Source organism: Tachyglossus aculeatus, chromosome 4 (genome assembly GCF_015852505.1).
Source record: "Tachyglossus aculeatus isolate mTacAcu1 chromosome 4, mTacAcu1.pri, whole genome shotgun sequence".
NCBI lineage: Eukaryota > Metazoa > Chordata > Mammalia > Monotremata > Tachyglossidae > Tachyglossus > Tachyglossus aculeatus.
Window position 1 is genome coordinate 113,941,265 of NC_052069.1, and position 19,761 is coordinate 113,961,025.

Sequence of the window (19,761 nt, forward strand, 5' to 3'; positions counted from 1 at the left end):
CGTGCAGTAAGCGTTCAATAAATATGATTGAATGAATGAATTGGCTCAGAGTGATGCTCGGTACATTACTGGAATGCTCAGATGTGGCCAGCCTCAAAGACTTGGTAATGAAACACACCGAGTGACTTCGGCAGAAAGCTTTTCAAATGACTTTGGCCCTCCCTTCTTAAGCCTCTGTATTTCCCACAGCTCTGAGCCAGATGTTGAATAAACCTGGCCCGACCATGGGGAGGCTGAAAGGACTACAGCTTTAACTGCTTCTGGGCCAGGCCCATCTTATAGACATATTTTAAAACTGCCCTTCCATTTCCCTTTCGTAACGGAATAGATTTTCCACTACATGACAGGCACCAACTCTGAAGCCTCCATTCTCTCTCTCTTTTCCCCCTTGTCTAAGATTTGATTGTGATTTCTTACCCCTCTCTTTCCCACAAGACCGAGATGGAGAATCTGAGGTTATTCTCTTGTATAAATGGGAATCTTCCAAGCAGACTCCAGACTTATAAAGCACACAAAAAAGGAAATAAAATAAAAAGACTATAAATCAGTTTGACGTAATGACTACTTGGTCAGGGTAGAGAAGTTTTAGAGAACAACTGATTTGGAAAAAGCCGTGAGGTGTCAAGTCACCCTGATCTGGGTGATGAACTGAATTTACTGGGCAAATAACTAGAAAATGCTTGGGAAATTTAGGAAGATTCATAGAGTTTCTCCCCCTCCCCTCCTCCCTCCAACCTCCCACTAGACTAGAAGTAGAAATTCCCAAAAGTGTGAGATTGAGAATTCACTCTGGCAAATTTGGCATCTGGAGCCAAGCCTCAGAGTTCATCTGGTCCAGCCCTCTGCCTCCAGGCAGGCAAATGCCTAAGCCACCCAGGACAGATGCTTCTCTGTTGTATTTTTTAATGATTCAATCTGCTGGTCCACTTGGCTAGACCACCGGCAATTACTGCCCAAATGAGAAACAGGTTGGAGGTAGAAATGGATAGGAAAACTGAAATTTTTTTTTTAGATAGCAACACAAACACTTGGGGAATCTGGATGGCTCTGGAGTTTTGCAGACAAAAAAATTCTGTGGAGTTAGGCAATGCAATCATTGTTATGGATGTTGGGGATAGTTATTAGAGATAGCAGAAATTCCAGTAGTCATGGGAGGTAGAAAAAGAGCAGCTTGTTTGAAAAATCTCAGGGACTGTCCCTTCTCCCCACTTAAACTCTCTGATTGTGAGCCCCCTGAGAGACAGGAACCTTGTCTAATTCCCACCTGTGTGGGAAATCAGACTGCCTTCTGATTTCTGCTATAGGCTTTAAGGTCTCTCTACCCCAAGCCTTGGGGTTGACTGGGGTGGGAGGAAGGAGAATAATAATAATGACAATAATGTTTTTTGTTAAGAGATTACTATGTGCCAGGCACTATACTACTGGGGTGGATGCAAGCAAATCGAGTTGGACACAGTCTCTGTCTCCTGTGGGTCTCACAGTCTCAATCCCCATTTTACAGATGAGGTAACTGAGGCCCAGAGGAGTGAAGTGACTCGCCTAAGGTCACATAGCAGACAAGTGGCAGAGCTGGAATTAGAACCCTTGACTTTCAAACTCCCAGGCCCGGGTTCTAGCCACTGTGCCGGAATAACCTTTGTCTGTTCCTTTTCCCATTCTGCCACCCGCAGCTTCTCTCCGAGAGCCAGACTAACATGGCCCGGCTGGTGAGTTCCGTCAGTGACGTCCTGGACACCCTGCAAAAGGACCAGGGGGTGGAGAGGCCCCAAGTCAAGGCCAATCTACAGAGAGTCCCAGCCAGGGGATCCCGGCCCCGGGGATGTTCTAATGGTGAGAAAGAAGGCTGCAGGAGGCATCAAAGACTGCCTCTCCTCTCTCCCCCTTCCCTCCACCCCTCGGGAGTAGATATAGTGATAGTACCAGGCACATCACTCTAAACCAACTCTTTCTAGTCCAGTGAAAATGCTCAATGCCCTCGAAGCCCACCCAGATGCCCCACCCTACTAGGCCACCCAATCATGTCCCCAAAGATCTTCCCCTTTCCCCTGATCTGGGAGGAGTAGCTGCCTCTACCCAGACCATAGTGTTCAGTAGTTAATGCAAGCAGGGGAACAAGGGGAGATCGCTTTCCACTGACCCAGTGGGGTTGGGGATGGAAGGCAGGTCAAGGGATTGCTGGTGAGGAAGGGAAGGGATGGGAAGGGTGGGGTTGGGATGGGGATAGGATGGATGGGGAGGAGGTAAAAGGGTTGGGGAGGAGAGAAGGGGAGTGATGGAAGAGGAAGGGGAGACAGATTACACTTCCTCCAATCCATTTTCCTCTTCACCCTACAGGTACTCTTGTAGTCAGTCAATTTCTTGAGCACTTACTGTGTGCAGAGCACTGTGCTAAGGGCTTGGGAGAGTACGATATAACAGTATAACAGATACATTCCCTGCCCACAGTGAGCTTACACTCTGGCGGGGGAGACAGACGTTAATATAAATAAATTACAGATAGGTGCAAGACAGCAGCATTTGTAGAAGACACACCAACATTCGTGCGCACCCACACACACCCATATGCACACAGGCAATCCGCTGCCAATCAGAATAGGACACAGAAGGACAGGAGCTTGACTCTGGGAATCCAGGAATTGAACTAATTCATTCTCTCTCTTCCCCACGGTGTTCTTTTCCTCCCTTGTGGCTCTCCGCCCCTCCCTGCCCTGGAACCCCAGGCTCTCGTCCACGCGACTGCTTTGACATCTACGGAAGTGGACTGCAAGAGGATGGGATTTACTCCGTCTTCCCTACCCACTACCCCTCGGGCTTCCAGGTCTACTGCGACATGAGCACGGATGGCGGAGGGTGGACGGTGAGTGCCCAGCCCGCGAGTCTATCGCTGTCGGACACAGGTGGGGCAAATGAAGGAACCCAAGGTCTCTCATCCGTGGGGGCTTCCTCCTAAAGTAGGAAGTTGTGAGTTGGGGAGACTGGCAAATAGGCAAATAGGAAGAAAAAATTTACCAGCCCTCCCTCCACCCAGGAGATGTCAGGTGGGTACGTCAAGGACAGCAGAATTCTCATCCACTCAGTGATGCTTGGAGAGGAAGAGTCTGTTTCCCAGACTGGAAATCCTCATCCAAATTCAGGCCCATCAACAGGAAAAGAGCATGTTTGCCAGAAGGTCTTTCAGAAGCCTTGGGATTCATTCATTTATTCATTCAGTCGTATTTATCGAGCGCTTACTGTGTGCAGGGCACTGCATCAATCACTTAGGGAAGTACAGTACAACAATAAACAGATCCATTTCCTGCCCACAACGGGATCCTTCCCTGGGCAGTAAAGTAGATCCCTGAGGTTATATATTCATTTATTCATTCAGTGGTATTTATTGAGCACTTACCTGTTTGCAAAGCACTATACTAAGCACTTGGGAGTAAAATACAACAATTCATTCATTCATCCATTCAATCGTATTTTTTGAGTGCTTATTGTGTGCAGAGCACTGTACTAAGTGCTTGGGAAGAACAAGTTGGCAACATATAGAGACGGTCCCTACCCAACAGCGGGCTAACAGTCTAGAAGGGGGAGACAGACAACAAAACATATTAACAAAATAAATAGAACAAATATGTACAAGTAAAATAAATAAATGAATAGAGTAATAAATACGTACAAACATATATACATATATACAGGTGCTATGAGGAGGGGAAGTAGGTAAGGCGCGGGGGGGGGGGGATGGGGAGTAACGAGCTTACAGTCTAGCATCTGTAAAGTGGGGATTAAGACTGTGAGCCCCACGTGGGACAACCTGATAACCTTGTATTCCCCCAGCGCTTAGAACAGTGCTTTGCACATAGTAAGCATTTAACAAATGTCATCATTATTATTATTAGCAGGCACTGTTTTTCCTTCTCAGGCTCTGCCTGTGCCAATCAAGGATCAGGGCATCAGAAGCACTGGAGCCCTTGCTCTGAAGGTGGAATCTGGTGAGGGAGAAATCCCCTGAAAATAACCAGAATCCAAGTTTCTCCCACTCTCCCATACTTGGGCCCATTGTAAATGAATCTCTTATTGCTGCCATCTCCCTGCTTCGCTGTCCCTGTCTCTGTAAGCAAGCGAAGAGCACCCAGTGAGCCTAGTTCACTAACAAACTCTGGGAGAAAGTTTCTCAGCCTTTTGACTGTGTTGCGGGACAGGTGGAAAGCTCAAAAAGGCTAGCCCGCTCATTGCTACCTGGTCAGTTTTGGTCATTCGGCCACCCTGAGGCAAAAATGCCCACCCCTTCCAGTTCTAGAGGATGTCATCCCCTGAGCTGCATATACATGAAGCATGAGAAACAGGGTGGTCTAGTGAAAGGAGCATGGATCTGGGGGTCTAATTCTGGCTCTGCCCCCTGCCTGCTGTGTGACCTTGGTAAGTCACTTAACTTCTCTGAACCTCAGTTTCCTCAACTGTAATATGGCGTTCAAAACCTGCTCTCTCTCCTACTTTGACTGTGAGCCCCCTTGCGGGACAGGGAACGAGTCCAACCTGATTAGCTTGGATCTACCCAAGTGCTTAGTACAGTGCTTGGCAGATAGTAAGTGCTGAATACCACCATTAATTATAATGAAATGAAGTCATACAGAAGTCTGTCCAGACCCCTGAACCCGAAGCAGCATGAGAAGCAGCGTGGCCTAGTGGATAGAGCACAGGCTTGGGAGTCAAAAGACCTGGGTTCTAATCCCAGCTCCACTGCTTGTCTGCTGAATGAACTTGGGCAAGTCACTTAATTTATCTGTGCCTCTGTTCCCTCATCTGTAAAATGGGGATTAAGACTGTGAGCCCCACTTGGGACATAATCTGTGTCTCATCTGATAGCTTGTATCTTACCTCAGTGTTTAGTACAGCACTTGGCACATAGTAAGCACTTAACAAATACCATAAAAAAAGCATTTGCTCCATAGCCATTGTGTTCCCCTCCCGGGTGTTACTCACAGGGGGCCACTTCTGACAGGTGGGGGCTCATTCAAATCTGTAATCCGAATGCCCACGGATGCTACCCTCTGGTCTGGCCCTCCAAAACAGGGCCAGATCACTACTCAGAGAAGGTCCTGCTCTGATATCCCATCTTCCTCCTTGAGTTGAGTTGCCCTCACCTGTTTGGGCAGAAGACCGACAGCACAGGGAAGCCTAACGGTCTTTGAAAAGTAGAGGGAGAAGGGAAGAAATGTGAACCAAGGCCTCTCCCCATTCACCTGCGCCAAAGTCCCGGCTTAATATCTGGGTGTCCGCTTTCACGGCTCTGGTGGTGAAACGTGAAAATTCGTAGCATGCCTGAGTTTCTCCTCCACTTCCATTAGAACTTTGCTTGGGGTACTTGTGGGGAAGAGTACGTCTGTCTCCTACCAGGAGAGCTGAAGTTGTTGCTGAATATTTTGGGCTACATTGATTTCCAAGCCAACAGATTTCCAGTGAAGTGTTTTGCTCTGGATGAAATCAGTGATCGAAGGGAAGAGGGAAGCTTTCCCTTGCCGTCTGAGATGCAAATAAGAAAACAGGATGCGGAGTCGGGGAGGGAAGAGAGAGCTGAAGGGGGAGATCTGTTCAAAGCTGCTGCAGAAAGATGGGTTCAGGCAGCAGCAGCAGTAGGAGATGGTATAAAAGAGCATTGGTCATTAGAAGCAAGTGAATATGAGAGACAGGAATTCCCAGAAGAAGAGTTAAAAGAAGACATATTCTAGGCCTTTGGTGTCCAAGAAGAGAGATTCTGAATGCACTCGGTATGTGCCTTGTGGGTAAGAAGCTGTCTTGCTCTTTGAAGTTCAGTAGTATCTGAGTTATGGGCTTCTCTGCCTTCAGAAATGCAGAGACGTTGAGTAATAGAGAAAAAGCTTCTGCTCAGAAATCAGAGTTAAGGCTTGGGACAACCTTAATAAAAGACAGAGACACCGGCCCAAGTTATGGATCTTCCACCTTATTTGCCGTGGACCCAGTCTCTGGAAAAGTCAGTCAGGATTTGGGCAATTGCTCTGAGTTTGGATCCCTGGGGATTACAGGCGATGTCAATATGGAATTTGGACGTGACCTCTCACTTAGATTTTGAGCCTTGGACGGGAGGCGTTGGCCCCATAAAAGCACTGGGAGAAGGTAATTCTTGGGCACGTAGCCCAAACCACGGCAGCTGAACATTAATATCCATTCTTGGAGCCAAAGCCAATCTTTTTCAAGAGACGTACAGGCATCCGTCAAGATCAAAGGCCTGACAAACTGAATCGCGTAGAAACTCAATTGCCGTTTGGGAAGGAGACTGAAGTACCTCTTCCCGCTGGTTGCCATCTATTCTCATTAGAAGCCACATCCAATCTTCCCGACTTCCAAGTTTCACCTCCCCGATGCCTTCTGACTGGTCGATGTGCCTGTCGTTCCAGAGAGTTTGGAATGGAAATGCCCATGGGTCCCTATTGGGAAAGGAAGGGATGGGGTAAGGGAAGGAGGGTTCATGAGATTCTAAAAGCACCAAAGAGAGGGTCTCCCCAGCTAAGCGGAAAGCATGCTCAGTTCAGATCCACGACCAGGTTTGGTCCCTAAGGGGCCAAGATTTCAGTTAACTGAAGCCTCCGGTTCCAGCGGAAGAGGATTTAAGCCCCATTTTGGAAATAAGTTGATGAACAAAGGCTGAACAGACTGTCCCCATCCGGACTCTTCCTTGGAAAGAACCCAAAGTGGAAAGAGGATCTATCTGCCATTCCTGCCTTTTCACACCTTCTAGGTAGAAGGAAGGACAGACGTAGTTATGACAACCTGGGTCCTGTTCTGGGCATCCCCAGGGACCTCCAGGAAAAGCAGCATGGTGCGGTGGCTAGAGCACTCTCCAGGGAGTCAGAAGGTCATGGGTTCTAATCCCAGCTCCACCACCTGTCTGCTGTGTGACCTTGGGCAAGTCACTTCATTTCTCTGAGCCTCATTTACCTCATCTGTAAAATGGGGATTGAGACTGTGAGACCCACAGGGGACAGGGACTGTGTTCAACTCTATTTGCTTGTATCCACTCCAGTGCTTAGTGCAGTGCCTGGCACAAAGTAAGGCCTTAACAAATATCACAATTATTATTAATTATTATTGTTATTACTCATTCACTATGCCTGGGACTTGGTTTACCCCCTGATACAATGGCAGGTATTGATACTGAGCCACTTTCTTCAGGCAACTGCCCAGGCCGGGTCAACAAGGAACTTGAAGAGCCTTATTACAAATAACCACTGGCCTGGGGCAAGTTACAATTTATGGATGCCTGAAGATTGGAAATGAAGAAGAAGGCAATGGTAAACCACTTCTGTAATTTTACCAAAAAACCCCCCAAAAACTCTACAGCTACACTACTCATTCACTCAATCGTATTTATTGAGCCCTTACTGTGTGCAGAGCACTGTACTAAGCGCTTGACCAGAACAACTGCAGGTGAAGGTGGGGTGTTCTGGGAGAGAAGTATCTATGGAGTTGCTATGGGTCGGAGACAACTCGACAGCGCAAGACGAGACAAGAAGTTTGGAAATAATAATCAGCGTGGCTCAGTGGAAAGAGCCCAGGCTTTGGAGTCAGAGGTCATGGGTTCAAATCCCAGCTCCGCCAATTGCCAGCTGCAGGACTTTGAACAAGTCACTTCACATCTCTGTGCCTCAGTTCCCTCATCTGTAAAATGGGGATTAAGACGGTGAGCCCCCTGTGGGATAACCTGATCACCTTGTAACCTCCCCAGAGCTTAGAACAGTGCTTTGCACATAGTAAGTGCTTAATAAATGCCATCATTATTATTATTATTATTTGTTAAGTGCTTACAATGCATTGAGAATGGGGCAAAATACAGGATGATCAGCCTGGCCCCAGTTCCTGCTCCACATAATAAGAACCCACATGGGGTTCACAACGAGCTTTTTAGTTAACCGCTTGGATGCTCTTTAGGGGAAGGCAGACAACTAAAACATTTTAGTGGGCTGGTGACCATTTTCAACCTCCAATCTCCAAAGTGTCACCCTGGAGGCACAGCAGTACTTTGGGAGGAGGCTTAGTCCTCTCCAACCACTGGGTGACCATTTAGTGTACTATGGCCTATCGTACACTCCGCTGCAAGGCCCTGCATAATCCCCACAGTGAAATAGTTCCTGCTTCCCCCAAAGTGCTCATCTTAGCAGGAAGTAAATCTAGGCACTGGGAGAATCTGATTCAGGATCCCTTTCGGATGAGCCAGCGTTAAGCCTTTAAATAGTCGAGAAGTCTTGCCAAAAGAACAGGCTGAGTAACTGCAGCAGGGCTGGGTTCGGACTGCTTGCTGCCTTTGCATTTAATCAGTCAATCAGTGATATTTATTGAGGCATAAATGGGGATTTAAGTTCCCAGAAAGTTCTGGGTTCTAACCCCGGCTCCACCACTTGTCTGCTGTGTGACTGTGGGCAAGTCATTTCACTTCTCTGGGCCTCAGTTCCCTCGTCTGTAAAATGGGGGTTGAAACTGTGAGCCCCTTGTGGAAAATAGACTGTGCCCAACCTGATTACTTCTTAACTACCCCAGTGCTTAGAAAAATGTCTGGTACATGGTAAACAGCATGGCTCAGTGGAAAGAGCACGAGCTTGGGAGTCAGAGGTCATGGGTTCTAATCCTGGCTCCGCCACTTATCAGCTGTGTGACTTTGGGCAAGTCACTTAACTTCTCTGTGCCTCAGTTACCTCATCTGGAAAATAGGGATTAAGACTGCGAGCCCCATGAGGGACAACCTGATTACCTTGTATCTACCCCATCACTTAGAACAGTGCTTGGCATATAGTAAGCGCTTAACAAATGCTACAGGGAAAAAAAAAACTTACTACGTTCAGGGTATGGTACTAAATGCTTGGGAGTGTACGCTACAACAGGGTTAGTAGACAAGTTTCCTACCCACATGTTATATTGTAATAATAATAATAATAATGGCATTTATTAAGCACTTACTATGTGCAAAGCACTGTTCTAAGTGCTTGGGAGTTTACAAGGTGATCAGGTTGTCCCACAGGGGGCTCACAGTCTTAATCCCCATTTTCCAGATGAGGTAACTGAGGCACAGAGAAGTAAAGTGACTTGCCCAAAGTCACACATTGTACTCTCCCAAGCGCTTTGTACACTGGTAAGTGCTCAATAAATATGACTGAATGCGCTCAAAAAATATGATTGACTGAATGAAGGAGCCAGAATTAGAATGGCATCTAGAATGCCTCAGTACAAGCTCTGTGGCTGGGGAGGAAAGAGCATGGGGATTCCAGAAGCAACTGGCAGGAGGGAGCAAGGTGAAGGGATCATTACGAGGGGCAGGGGGAGGTGGGAGAGTCCTGAAGATGACATCTCCCCACTCAAGGAGGCTGCCAAATCTTCCTCACTCTGAGCATCAACCGAGTCAGCTGCTGGGTCCTAGGGGAGAAGCTGCCAGATGAGAAGGATGAACTTAATACTGAGAAACTGAAGTGTACAAAGATGTGGGTTTCAGAAAACCCAGTCCTCTGGTGTGGGGTACCCTGGGACCACTCAACATCCTTCTAAAACTCAAAAAGGAAAAGATTTAGTGTCCGGCGTCAGTGAGGCAATCTAGTCTTGGTGTTCCATCAAAAGGTCTGATAAACATCCATTCCAGCTTGCTTATCGAGTTGATTCATGAACTTGCTGCAATATTGGCTGGGTTGTCTGGAGAGGGCCTGGGGACCCCAAGATCTCAATGCCAGAAGAAAAAGCCCTGACTTGTGTTCAGCTCGCCAGATTCATAGAACTATCAGGTCAGTTCCGACCAACAGGACCCTTTCCTGAAACCAGGGGGTAGCAAAGCCGATAGGAGGGAAGTCAAAACTGAGCGACGCCCCTGCTGAAGGCTCAAAGAGCCCCTAAGTCTCTTGTGGGGAAGCCAGGAGTCCCTTCGCCCGGCTGACTTGTCAGAGTGCAAGCCTGCAACATCTATGAAAAGTCAGCAATGAGGTCTTCACATTTGCAGGGAGAGTCCAGAGGGAGGAACACCCATCCACCCTACCCTCCAGTTTGGCATTGATCTATCTCGGCCCTTCTGCTCTCTGAGTCTTTTTTCCTGAATCCTTCTGGCGACTGGACCCAATCAGCTTTGCAGGACAAATCTGCCCAGGCGTATTCGGCCATGGCGATCCTTCACACGTATCCATTGCGGTGCCTGGAATGATTTAGGATAATCACTTCACTGGGTCTAATTCCTTCATTCATTCAATAGTATTTATTGATTGCTTACTGTGTGCAGAGCACTGTACTAAGTGCTTGGGAAGTACAGGTTGGCAACATATAGAGATGGTCCCGACTCAACAGGGGGCTCACAGTCTAGTGGCAAGAGATAATGGTTCCTGGTCATCCAGTTCCTCCTGCCTTCCAGAACCCTCAGAAAGGATGACTGGGAGCTTCCCATGATCTCTCCGGTGTGTAGGAAGGGAGAGAGAGAGACACCGAGAGAGAGAGAGACAGACAGACAGACATGCAGGCTTCACAGCCTGGCCCAGGCACCTTATCTATTGGAAAGGAAAAGGCAGTGAGGAAAGGATTGCTTCAAATCTAGAATTGTTCCCCCTCTAGACTGTAAGCTCGTTGTGGGCAGGGAACATGTCTGTTAACTCTGTTGTCCCATACTCTCCCAAGCGTTACCGTGCTCTGTACTTAGTAAGGGCTCAATAAATACCATTAATTTATTGATGTAGATGGGACAAAGGACCACAGCAGGGAGGCCCCACTTTTAAGCCTTCATTTATTTCTTAGAACTTATTTTCTTCTAAATAACAATTTCAGGGTTCTTATTTGGAAATAAACTATTCCACACCGGCGGTTCAACCTTCTCACTGTCCAGGAGCAGCAAACCATTAAGAAAAAGCCTCCGGGTAATAGATCAGGTTAGGCATGGATAGAGGGGCCGCCCGGGGTTACTCAAAGCGACGCTTATACACAAGAACCAGAGGCGAAGCTTCCATTCCTGGAGATTGTTCTCTTCAGACCCTCCCTGCCCTGTGAGGTCTCCAGCTTCCAAACACGACCCGGGGCCGTTCCGTAAGGACAGGCCGGGGTTCATTTGAAATTGGGGCCGGTTGCATGATTATCCCGGGAGGACTTCCACCACCGCAATCGATACATCTGAAGGGTCACCTCCGCCACATCCCCAGCCCTGCCAACTTCCCCATCACAGAAGTGCAGAGAAGCGAAAATCTCGGCCCGCTCTATGAGGCATTCCCCCGCCAGCTCGGGTCAGCCGGTTCAGAGTCGCCTCTAATTGGCTCTCTGGCCGGCAGACTTCCCCCTCCCTTTTTTCCAGCCACAGCCCCACAGCTCTCAGAGAGGGGAGGTGATGCTTTCTTCCTTTTGAAAAGATGAAACAAGTGTCTTTCTAAACCGGCAGCTGGGCTGGGATCCCCAGGATTGGGCTGTGTAGGGGATGAAAAGCACCCCAGCTCTGGGGCAGGAGGAGATGGAGGAAGGGATCCTGCCAGCCCCCTCCAGGTGTCCCTGACCCCGGGGGGTGGGGATGTCTGAGCTGTCCATCAGGAGGAGGAAAAACATTTTCCAATTCCATGGCTGTGACCGACTCAACTCCTGTTTAGCAGAGAGAGCCCCTTGCTGAATTCCCTGCTAAGGAAGAGGCTGAGGTAGGAGCGATTCCATTCCTTAATCACGTACGGTTCTTTTCCTGGAAACTACAGCCTTTGCAGAATATAACCTGACTTTCCTTACCTCACTAACGAGCCTTAATGAGGCACAGAGATGCTCAACCCCTCCCCCAACAGCACACTGCAAATTAATAGCACAGCCTAGATGGAACTCCTTCTTCCCTCAGGCCCTTAGGATGACAATGATTTCCAAGGCCTCAGGAACGGCCTCTCCAATAGAGACTTGGTAGAGAAATAGACCAGCACCGGAAACATAAAACGGCGAAGCAAATTGACACGATCCCAAGAGGGACCGTCACCACAAAAGGACCAGAGGCCCAAGATGGGGCAGTTTGGGGATAGGCCCACCAGAGAAGCCTGGATGTCCATCCCACCAAGGTCACCCGATGCCAGGCTTTGACCCATCGCTTTCCTTGTCGCCACCCCAGGCCTGGGTCTGCCAGGGACCGAAAGCTGTGGTTCACTCCTGCCAAAGGTGCCCATGGGCTCCTCCCCGGGGGCAAGCAGAGCAGCCCAATTGTTCAGCGTGGCTTAATAGATTGAGCACTGGCTTGGGAGTCAGAAGGACCTGGGTTCTAATTCTGTCTTCACCGCGTGTCTGCCGTGTGACCTTGGGCAAGTCACTTCACTACTCTGGGCCTCAGTTCCCTCATCTGTAAAATGGGGATTAAGAGTGTGAGCCCCCATGTGGGACAGGGACTGTGTCCAACCCAATTTCCTCGCAACCACCCCAGCATAGTAAGAACTTAACAAGTACCGTAATTATTATCAATTATCATTATTCTTTTCCCAGTTAAACCTCTCCTGTTTTTCAGGGATCTTTCTCCCTCACCCAGAGTCATTCAGATCAGGTCTCATTCACCCATAAATACTTCATCTTGGCAGACATCTCAAAGAAGGGATCAGAAGGCTGGGTAGCCTTTCTCTGTTATTTTTCAAAGCCAGAAACAAATTCATCTAGCTTCCCTGACAGGCCTCAGGCCAGAGGAGGACCAGAAGCCCAATCTGGCCCCGGATGATCTATAGCCAGGCCACAGAGGGAGAAAACTCTCAGAGTTGGGAAAAAAAGAACATTCCAGCGTTAGGATAAATAAATAATCTATTTTACATAGGGGGAGAATTCATATTTTATGAGCAGGGTAGGAAAAACAAGATGCAGCAGCATTCATCTCTCCCGCCTGGCTCACCCCTTTCACGCACTTTCCACCTCCCCGTTGACCCTGCTTGCTTGCTACGGGCTGATACTCCATTCGTCCCGACTTTCCGCCTTCCTGACTCTCGCTGGCCGGTTGTCTGACCCACCTTTCGCCTCCCTCCCCGGGCCCGAGCCTGGTGGTGCAGTCAGCAGGCCAGGATCAGGAGGCTGCAGGGAGATGTGCCTTCACTGGTTCCATCTTGCCCCTGTAACCAAGGCCTCTGCCCCTGGACTGACTCAACTGGACAAATCAGGCCTATGTTCCCCCTGCACAGCTCTAACCCCTTAAGGGTGTCACCTCCATCATCAATAGTATTTGATGCTCCAGGAGCAAGGCAGGTGGTGACCTGGCCTCCTCCCCACCCACCCCAAGCTCTGTGGTCACAAGAAGTGTAGCCGTGGTGCATATTAAGCACTTACTATAAGGTGCTAGACTAAGTGCTGCGGTAGATATAATCGGGTTGGACCCCCTCCCTGACCCACATGGGACCCACAGTCTTAATTGCCATTTGACAGATGGGGAAACTGGGGCACAGAATAGTTAAGTGACTTGCCCAAGGTCACACAGCAGACAAGTGGCACCCTGCCTAGAGTGGCAATCACACCTCCCAGGTCCTGGGATGCCTTCCAGGGAATCTCCAGAGAGCTCTCAGCCCCGACATCCAGATTGGACTGCCTTGGAGAGGGAAACAGATGTTAGTGTCTCATGGGAGGCTCTCCGGCGGGTCCAGGGGCCATTTCCCTTCCCTGGGATGGCCCCGGGGCCTCTCCCAGATTTGGATTCTCCAGCCTTCTACTTCCGGCTCCCCTCTCAAAACTGCCTAAGGCCACGGCCTGGACATCTCATGCCTGTGCTCAGCTCTAACACAGGTTTAGTCAGTCAACCAGTCCATCGTATTTATGGAGTGCTTATTGTGTGTAAAACACTGTACTAAGCACTTGGGAGAGTACAATACAACAATATAATAATCATCGCATTTATTAAGCACTTACTATGTGCAAAGCACTGTTCTAAGCACTGGGGAGGTAACAAGGTGATCAGGTTGTCCCACAGGGGGCTCACAGTCTTTATCCCCATTTTACAGATGATGTAACTGAGGCCCAGAGAAGTTATGTGACTTGCCCAAAGTCACACAGCTGACTGTGCTCACTTCGGCAGCACATATACTAAAATTGGAATGATACAGAGAAGATTAGCATGGCCCCTGTGCAAGGATGACATGCAAATTCATGAAGCATTCCATATTTTTACATATTTATTCTAATTATTTTATTTTGTTAATATGTTTTATTTTGTTCTCTGTCTCCCCCTTCTAGACTGTGAGCCCACTGTTGGGTAGGGACCGTCTCTATATGTTGCCAACTTGTACTTCCCAAGCGCTTAGTCCAGTGCTCTGCACACAGTAAGCGCTCAATAAATACGATTGAATGAATGAATGAATTGGAGGAGCCGGGATTTGAACCCATGACCTCTGACTCCAAAGCCTGTGCTCTTTCCACTGAGCCACGCTCCTTCTCTATAATGAACACATTCCCTGCCCTCAGTGAGCTTACATTCTAGAGGGACGGCTTAGGGCCACCTGTGGCCAGAGAACCCCCTCCTCGCTTCTTTGTCCCTTCCCTCCTCCATCCCATCACCAGCCCAAGGGGAACGAGGAATCCCCGAGAGCACAAAGGTGCCTCAGCTACCTGACCTCGACATTTATCTGGAAAACCACTCTGGCCAGCTGAACTGCTGGGCCAACCAAGAATAATCAAACCAGCCCAGGGCCGCTGCAGGGAGCAGCTCAGCAAGTAGGCGACCTACTTCCAAGGCGAGGCCAAAGCAGATGAAGGGGAGTCTCCTGGCTGCGGAGGCCCCTACCCCCCTCCCTCTCCATCCTCGTCAGCCGCCCCCGACAGCCGGCACAAAAAGCTGCTTTTAAGGTTCCTTCCAGTTAAGCGTCCCCTTCTTGCCCACGGAGTCAAACGGAAAACCCTTTAAAAAGGACTTAGCTGCGGCTTCTTAAAGGCTCAGGGCAGGGATAAAAATTAAGGCTCTAATTCTAGAAGGTAAGTACAGCACAGAGAGTAGCAGAGGAACCCAAATTCCCCACCCCGATCTGCCCCCAGCTTTCTTTCACTGCTGCCCATCATACAGTAATGCCAAGGATTCTGGAGAAGCAGCGGGACCTAGTGGAGACAGCACAGGCCTGGGAGCAGGAAGGACCTGAGTTCTAATCCTGGCTCCACCACTTGACTACCTTGGGCAAGTCACTTTATTTCTCTGGGCCTCAGTTACCTCATCTGTAAAATGGGGATTAAGACTGTGAGCCCCATGTGGGACATGGACTGAGTCCAACTGATTACTTTATACTGAGATAGGTCAATCAATCAATCAGTCGTATTTACTGAGCGCTTACTGTGTGCAGAGCACCGTACAAAGCGCTTGGGAAGTACAAGTTGGCAACATATAGATCAATCTAAGGTATTGAGCGCTTGCTGTGTGCACAGCACTGTACTAAGCGCTTGGGAAGTCCAAGTTGGCAACATATAGATCAATCTAAGGTATTTGTTGAGCGCTTGCTGTGTGCAGAGCACTGTACTAAGCGCTTATCTATTCTATTTATTTTGTTAGTATGTTTGGTTTTGTTCTCTGTCTCCCCATTTTAGACTGTGAGCCCACTGTTGGGTAGGGACCGTCTCTATATGTTGCCAATTTGTACTTCCCAAGCGCTTAGTACAGTGCTCTGCACATAGTAAGCGCTCAATAAATACGATTGATTGATTGATTGATTATATCTACCCCGGTGCTTAGAATAATGCCTGGCAAATAGTAAGAGCTTAACAAATACCATAAAAAAACCTCCAAGTCTCTTCCCATGTTGCACTGAACGCAATGAGCCAGATGGAGAGGGAAATGTTACCAATGTGGTTCTCCTCCAGGTTGAATCCCTACCCTAGGGGGTTTCACCCTGGCCTTCCTTAATGGGAGAGGCTAGTGTCTGGTCCCTGAAGGAGTTGCAATTGAGAGAGGGAAGTCTAAAAGGATGGGCAATTGTCTTTCTGGAAAGGTTGTTTTGGAGTCTTGCCTTGAGGCAGGGTGATGGACTAGGTGACCTCACTGCCAAGTCTGGTCCTATGGCTGAGCTTTTGGAATTTCAGAGGTGCTTTAATGCACACACTAGGGACCGCGTCTTATTTATGTTTCAAGTGCTTTTGACCCTTATTGGATTTCCTTCCTCTGTGAAGAAGAGGCGCTTGGGGATTTTCAAAACATTAGGGTTTGGCCACTTGGGAGGAAGAACTATCGCCTCTCCCCATTTTTTGCCCATGAAAGCCACAAAAGTAATGAAATTCAACATTTCCCAGATGAGCTGGAGCACCAGTCCTAGAACCAAACTGGGAGGATACGGCCAAAAAGGAGCATCTCAGAAAACCACAAGGCACAAGCCAGGATGGAAGGTTCAGGTAGAAGCTCAGGTGTTCATTGGCAGTCCAATCACACCTTCCCCTGGAGCCTTTTTTTTCTTCTCCCGAGGCGAGAGACTCTGCTTTCCTGAGCAGCTCTAAGTGCCATCATCTTGGCGTGGCAGTAATTTGGTTGTCAATGCAGTAATGAGACAGGCCCTTTTGGGTGGGAGGAGCAGAAATGAGCTCAGAAGCATCAGGATGTGGTTCATTTTGTGGGATACACATGAGGCTGCTCGGGTCCATGGGTTTGAGGGGAGGCCAGCTGGGATTAAAAAGCTCATGCGGAGCTTATTATTCGCTCTGATTTGCTCCCTGTATTCACCTCCCTCCCCAGCCCCGTAGAGCTACATATGTATCCATAATTTATTGATTTATATTAATGTCTGTCTTCCCCTCTAGACTGTAAGCTCACTGGGCAGGGAACACATCTACCAACTCTCTTATACTGTGCTCTCCCAAGCTCTTAGTATAGTGCTCTGCACTTAGTAAGCACTCAATAAATACCACTGAGCCCTATTGAGAGCTCACCTCCTCCAGGAGGCCTTCCCAGACTGAGCCCCCTCCTTCCTCTTTCCCTTGTCCCCCTCCCCATCCCCCCTGCCTTACCTCCTTCCCCTCTCCACAGCACCTGTATATATGTATATATGTTTGTACATATTTATTACTCTATTTTATTTGTACATATTTATTCTATTTATTTTATTTTGTTAATATGTTTTGTTTTGTCGTCTGTCTCCCCCTTCTAGACTGTGAGCCCACTGTTGGGTAGGGACCGTCTCTATATGTTGTCAACCTGTACTTCCCCAGTGCTTAGTACAGTGCTCTGCACACAGTAAGCGCTCAATAAATACGATTGAATGAATGAATGAATGAATGAATTGGAAACTATTTGGAAGCAGCTCATGGAGTTTTGAAACCATTTTAAAACCAGCCTGCGGCTTTTGAAATGTTGCTGAGCACCTAATGTGGGCAGAAACCAATCTTTAAGACTTGGGAACATGCGAAAGATATAAAACACACCATCCCTGCCCAAGGCGAGAGTCTAGTGGGCTTCTTTTTGGGAAGCAGTGTGGTCTAGTGGAAAGAGCTCGGGCCTGGGAGCCAGAAGGACTTGGGTTCTAATCCCGGCTCTGCCACTTGTCCGCTTTGTGACCTCAGGCAAGTCACTTCTCTTCTCTTTGCCCAGTTACTTCACCTGTAAAATGGGCATTAAGACTGTGAGTGCCATGAGGGACATGAACTGTGTCCAACCTGATTACCTTGTATTTACCTCAGCCCTTAGAGTAGTGTCTGGCACATAATGAGCACTTAACAAATGCCACAAAAACAAAGAGTGCCAGGCTGCCTGGGCTTGCAAAGGAATCAAGTTCCAAGGTAAGGGAGATGGGTTCAGGAGCTTGCAGGAATCAAAAACATACTATTACTGCTACCATTATTATTATCAATAATGGTATTTGTTAAACATTTACTATGCACCAAGCACTGGGATAAGTGCTGGAGTGGAATGCAGCATATGAAGATCGGACACAGTCCCTGCCCTTCATGGGGCTCACAGGCTAAATGGGAAGAAACGTCTCACTATTGGCTTTAAAGCAGTCAATCAGCTTCCCTCCTCCTATCTCACCCAGCTATTCTCCTATTACAAGCCATCTTGCACACTTCATTCCGTTAACGCTAGCCTTCTCAACTGTACCTTGATCTCATCTATCTCGCCATCAACTCTGGCCTGGGTCCCACCTCTGGCCTGGAACGCTCTCCCTCCTCATATCAGACAATTCCTCCCCCTCGCTTCAAATCCTTATTGAAGGCACGTCTCCTCCTTTCCTCTTCTCTCACTCCCTTCTTTGTCACCCTGACTTGCTCCCTCTATTGATTTCCCCCCCACCTCAATGGCCCCACAGAACTTATGTACATGTCTGTAATTTATTTGTTTATATTAATGTCTGTCTCCATCTCTAGACTTGCTGTGGGCAGGGAAGATGTCTGTTTATTGTTGTTCTGTGCTTTCCCAAGTGCTTAATACAGTATTCTGCACACTCGATTGACTGACTGCCTGACTGGGAGAATGTGAGCAGGAGTGGGGTGGGGAGAGGAACATGCATGGAGATGCGGACTCCCCCTCTGCCAGGGATCCCAGCAGACTCACCAATCCCGGCTCTGCCACTTGTCTGCTGTGTGACTTTGGGCAAGTCACTCCACTTCTCTGGACCTCATTCACTTTATCTGTAAAACGGGGATTGAGACTGTGAGCCCCTCATGGGACAGGGACTGCGTCCAACCCAGTTTGCTTGTATCCACCCCAGTGCTTAATCCACTGGCTGGCACATAGTAAGCACTTAACTGCCACAATTATTATTATTATAACTCACCAGCCCTCTTCCCCTCCCCTGCAGGTTTTTCAGAGGCGAGAGGATGGCTCGGTCAACTTCTTTCGAGGCTGGGAGGCGTACCGGGATGGCTTCGGCAAGCTCACAGGGGAGCACTGGTTAGGTAAGTGAACCAGAACCTGATCTTCCCCACCTGCTCTGGATATCCTCATAAATTCCCTCTGTGGCACACAGGTGGTGAGGCCAGGGAAGGTCCCATATGCTGAGTCTTTGGGGAAAGCTGATAGTGATAATGAATAATAATCATGGTATTTGTTAAGGAATGTGCCAAGCACTGTGCTAATCGCTGAGATAGATTCATTCATTCGATCATATTTATTAAGCACTTACTGAGTGCAGAGCACTGTACTAAGCACTTGGGAAAGTACCGTACGACAATAAACTGTGACATTCCCTGCCCACAACAAGCTCACAGTCTAGAGATAGATGCAAGGTAATCAGATAGGACACAGTCTCCGTCCCACTTGGGGTTCAGTGGGGCTCACAGTCTAAGTAGGAGGGAGAACGGGTATTGAATCCCTCTTTTAACAGAGGAGGAAACTGAGGCCCAGAGAAGTTAAACTGACTTGACCAAGGTTCCACAACAGGCCAGTGGTGGAGCCGGGATTAGAACGCAAATCATCTTTGGCCCCGGGCGGCACTCTTTCAACTAGGCCACACTGCTTCTCTGGTGGTGGAATAATCTTCCCAAAACTACAAGGAACCCAAAAGGTCTAGGCTAAGTCGACCTACTGCGTGTCCCATGCACCCACTGTGTGTAGCGCACTGTACCAAATGCTGGGTGGGCTTTGGAAGACCAAGACTGGTCCCCAAATCTCCCCACTGGACCAGGGTGATCTTGGGAAACTGTAAGCTTTAGGCTATAAACTCCTTGTGGGCAGGGAGCATGTCTACAAACTCGGTTATATTACACTCACCTAAATGATTAGTACAGTGCTCTGCGCATTGTAAGCGCTCAAGAGCATGGGCTTGGGAGTCAGAGAGCATGGGTTCTAACCCTGGCTCTGCCACTTGTCTGCTGTGTGACCTTGGGCAAGACAACTAACTTCTCTGGGCCTCAGTTATCTCA

At 48.5% G+C, this 19,761-nt stretch overlaps 1 protein-coding gene and 1 non-coding gene across 2 annotated transcripts in view; both read left to right on the forward strand.

Moving 5' to 3' along the window:
• Positions 1-19,761, forward strand: part of FIBCD1 (fibrinogen C domain containing 1) — a 48,611-nt gene that overhangs the window by 21,177 nt on the left and 7,673 nt on the right. Inside the window, exons 5-7 of the mRNA XM_038745674.1 lie at positions 1,671-1,830; positions 2,721-2,857; positions 18,699-18,795. Of these exons, the coding sequence (XP_038601602.1) occupies positions 1,671-1,830; positions 2,721-2,857; positions 18,699-18,795 (394 nt within the window). The remainder of the gene's footprint in view (positions 1-1,670; positions 1,831-2,720; positions 2,858-18,698; positions 18,796-19,761) is intronic.
• On the forward strand, positions 13,996-14,102 carry LOC119927858. Its single transcript, XR_005450825.1, has one exon. It is a non-coding gene; the product is annotated as a U6 spliceosomal RNA (small nuclear RNA).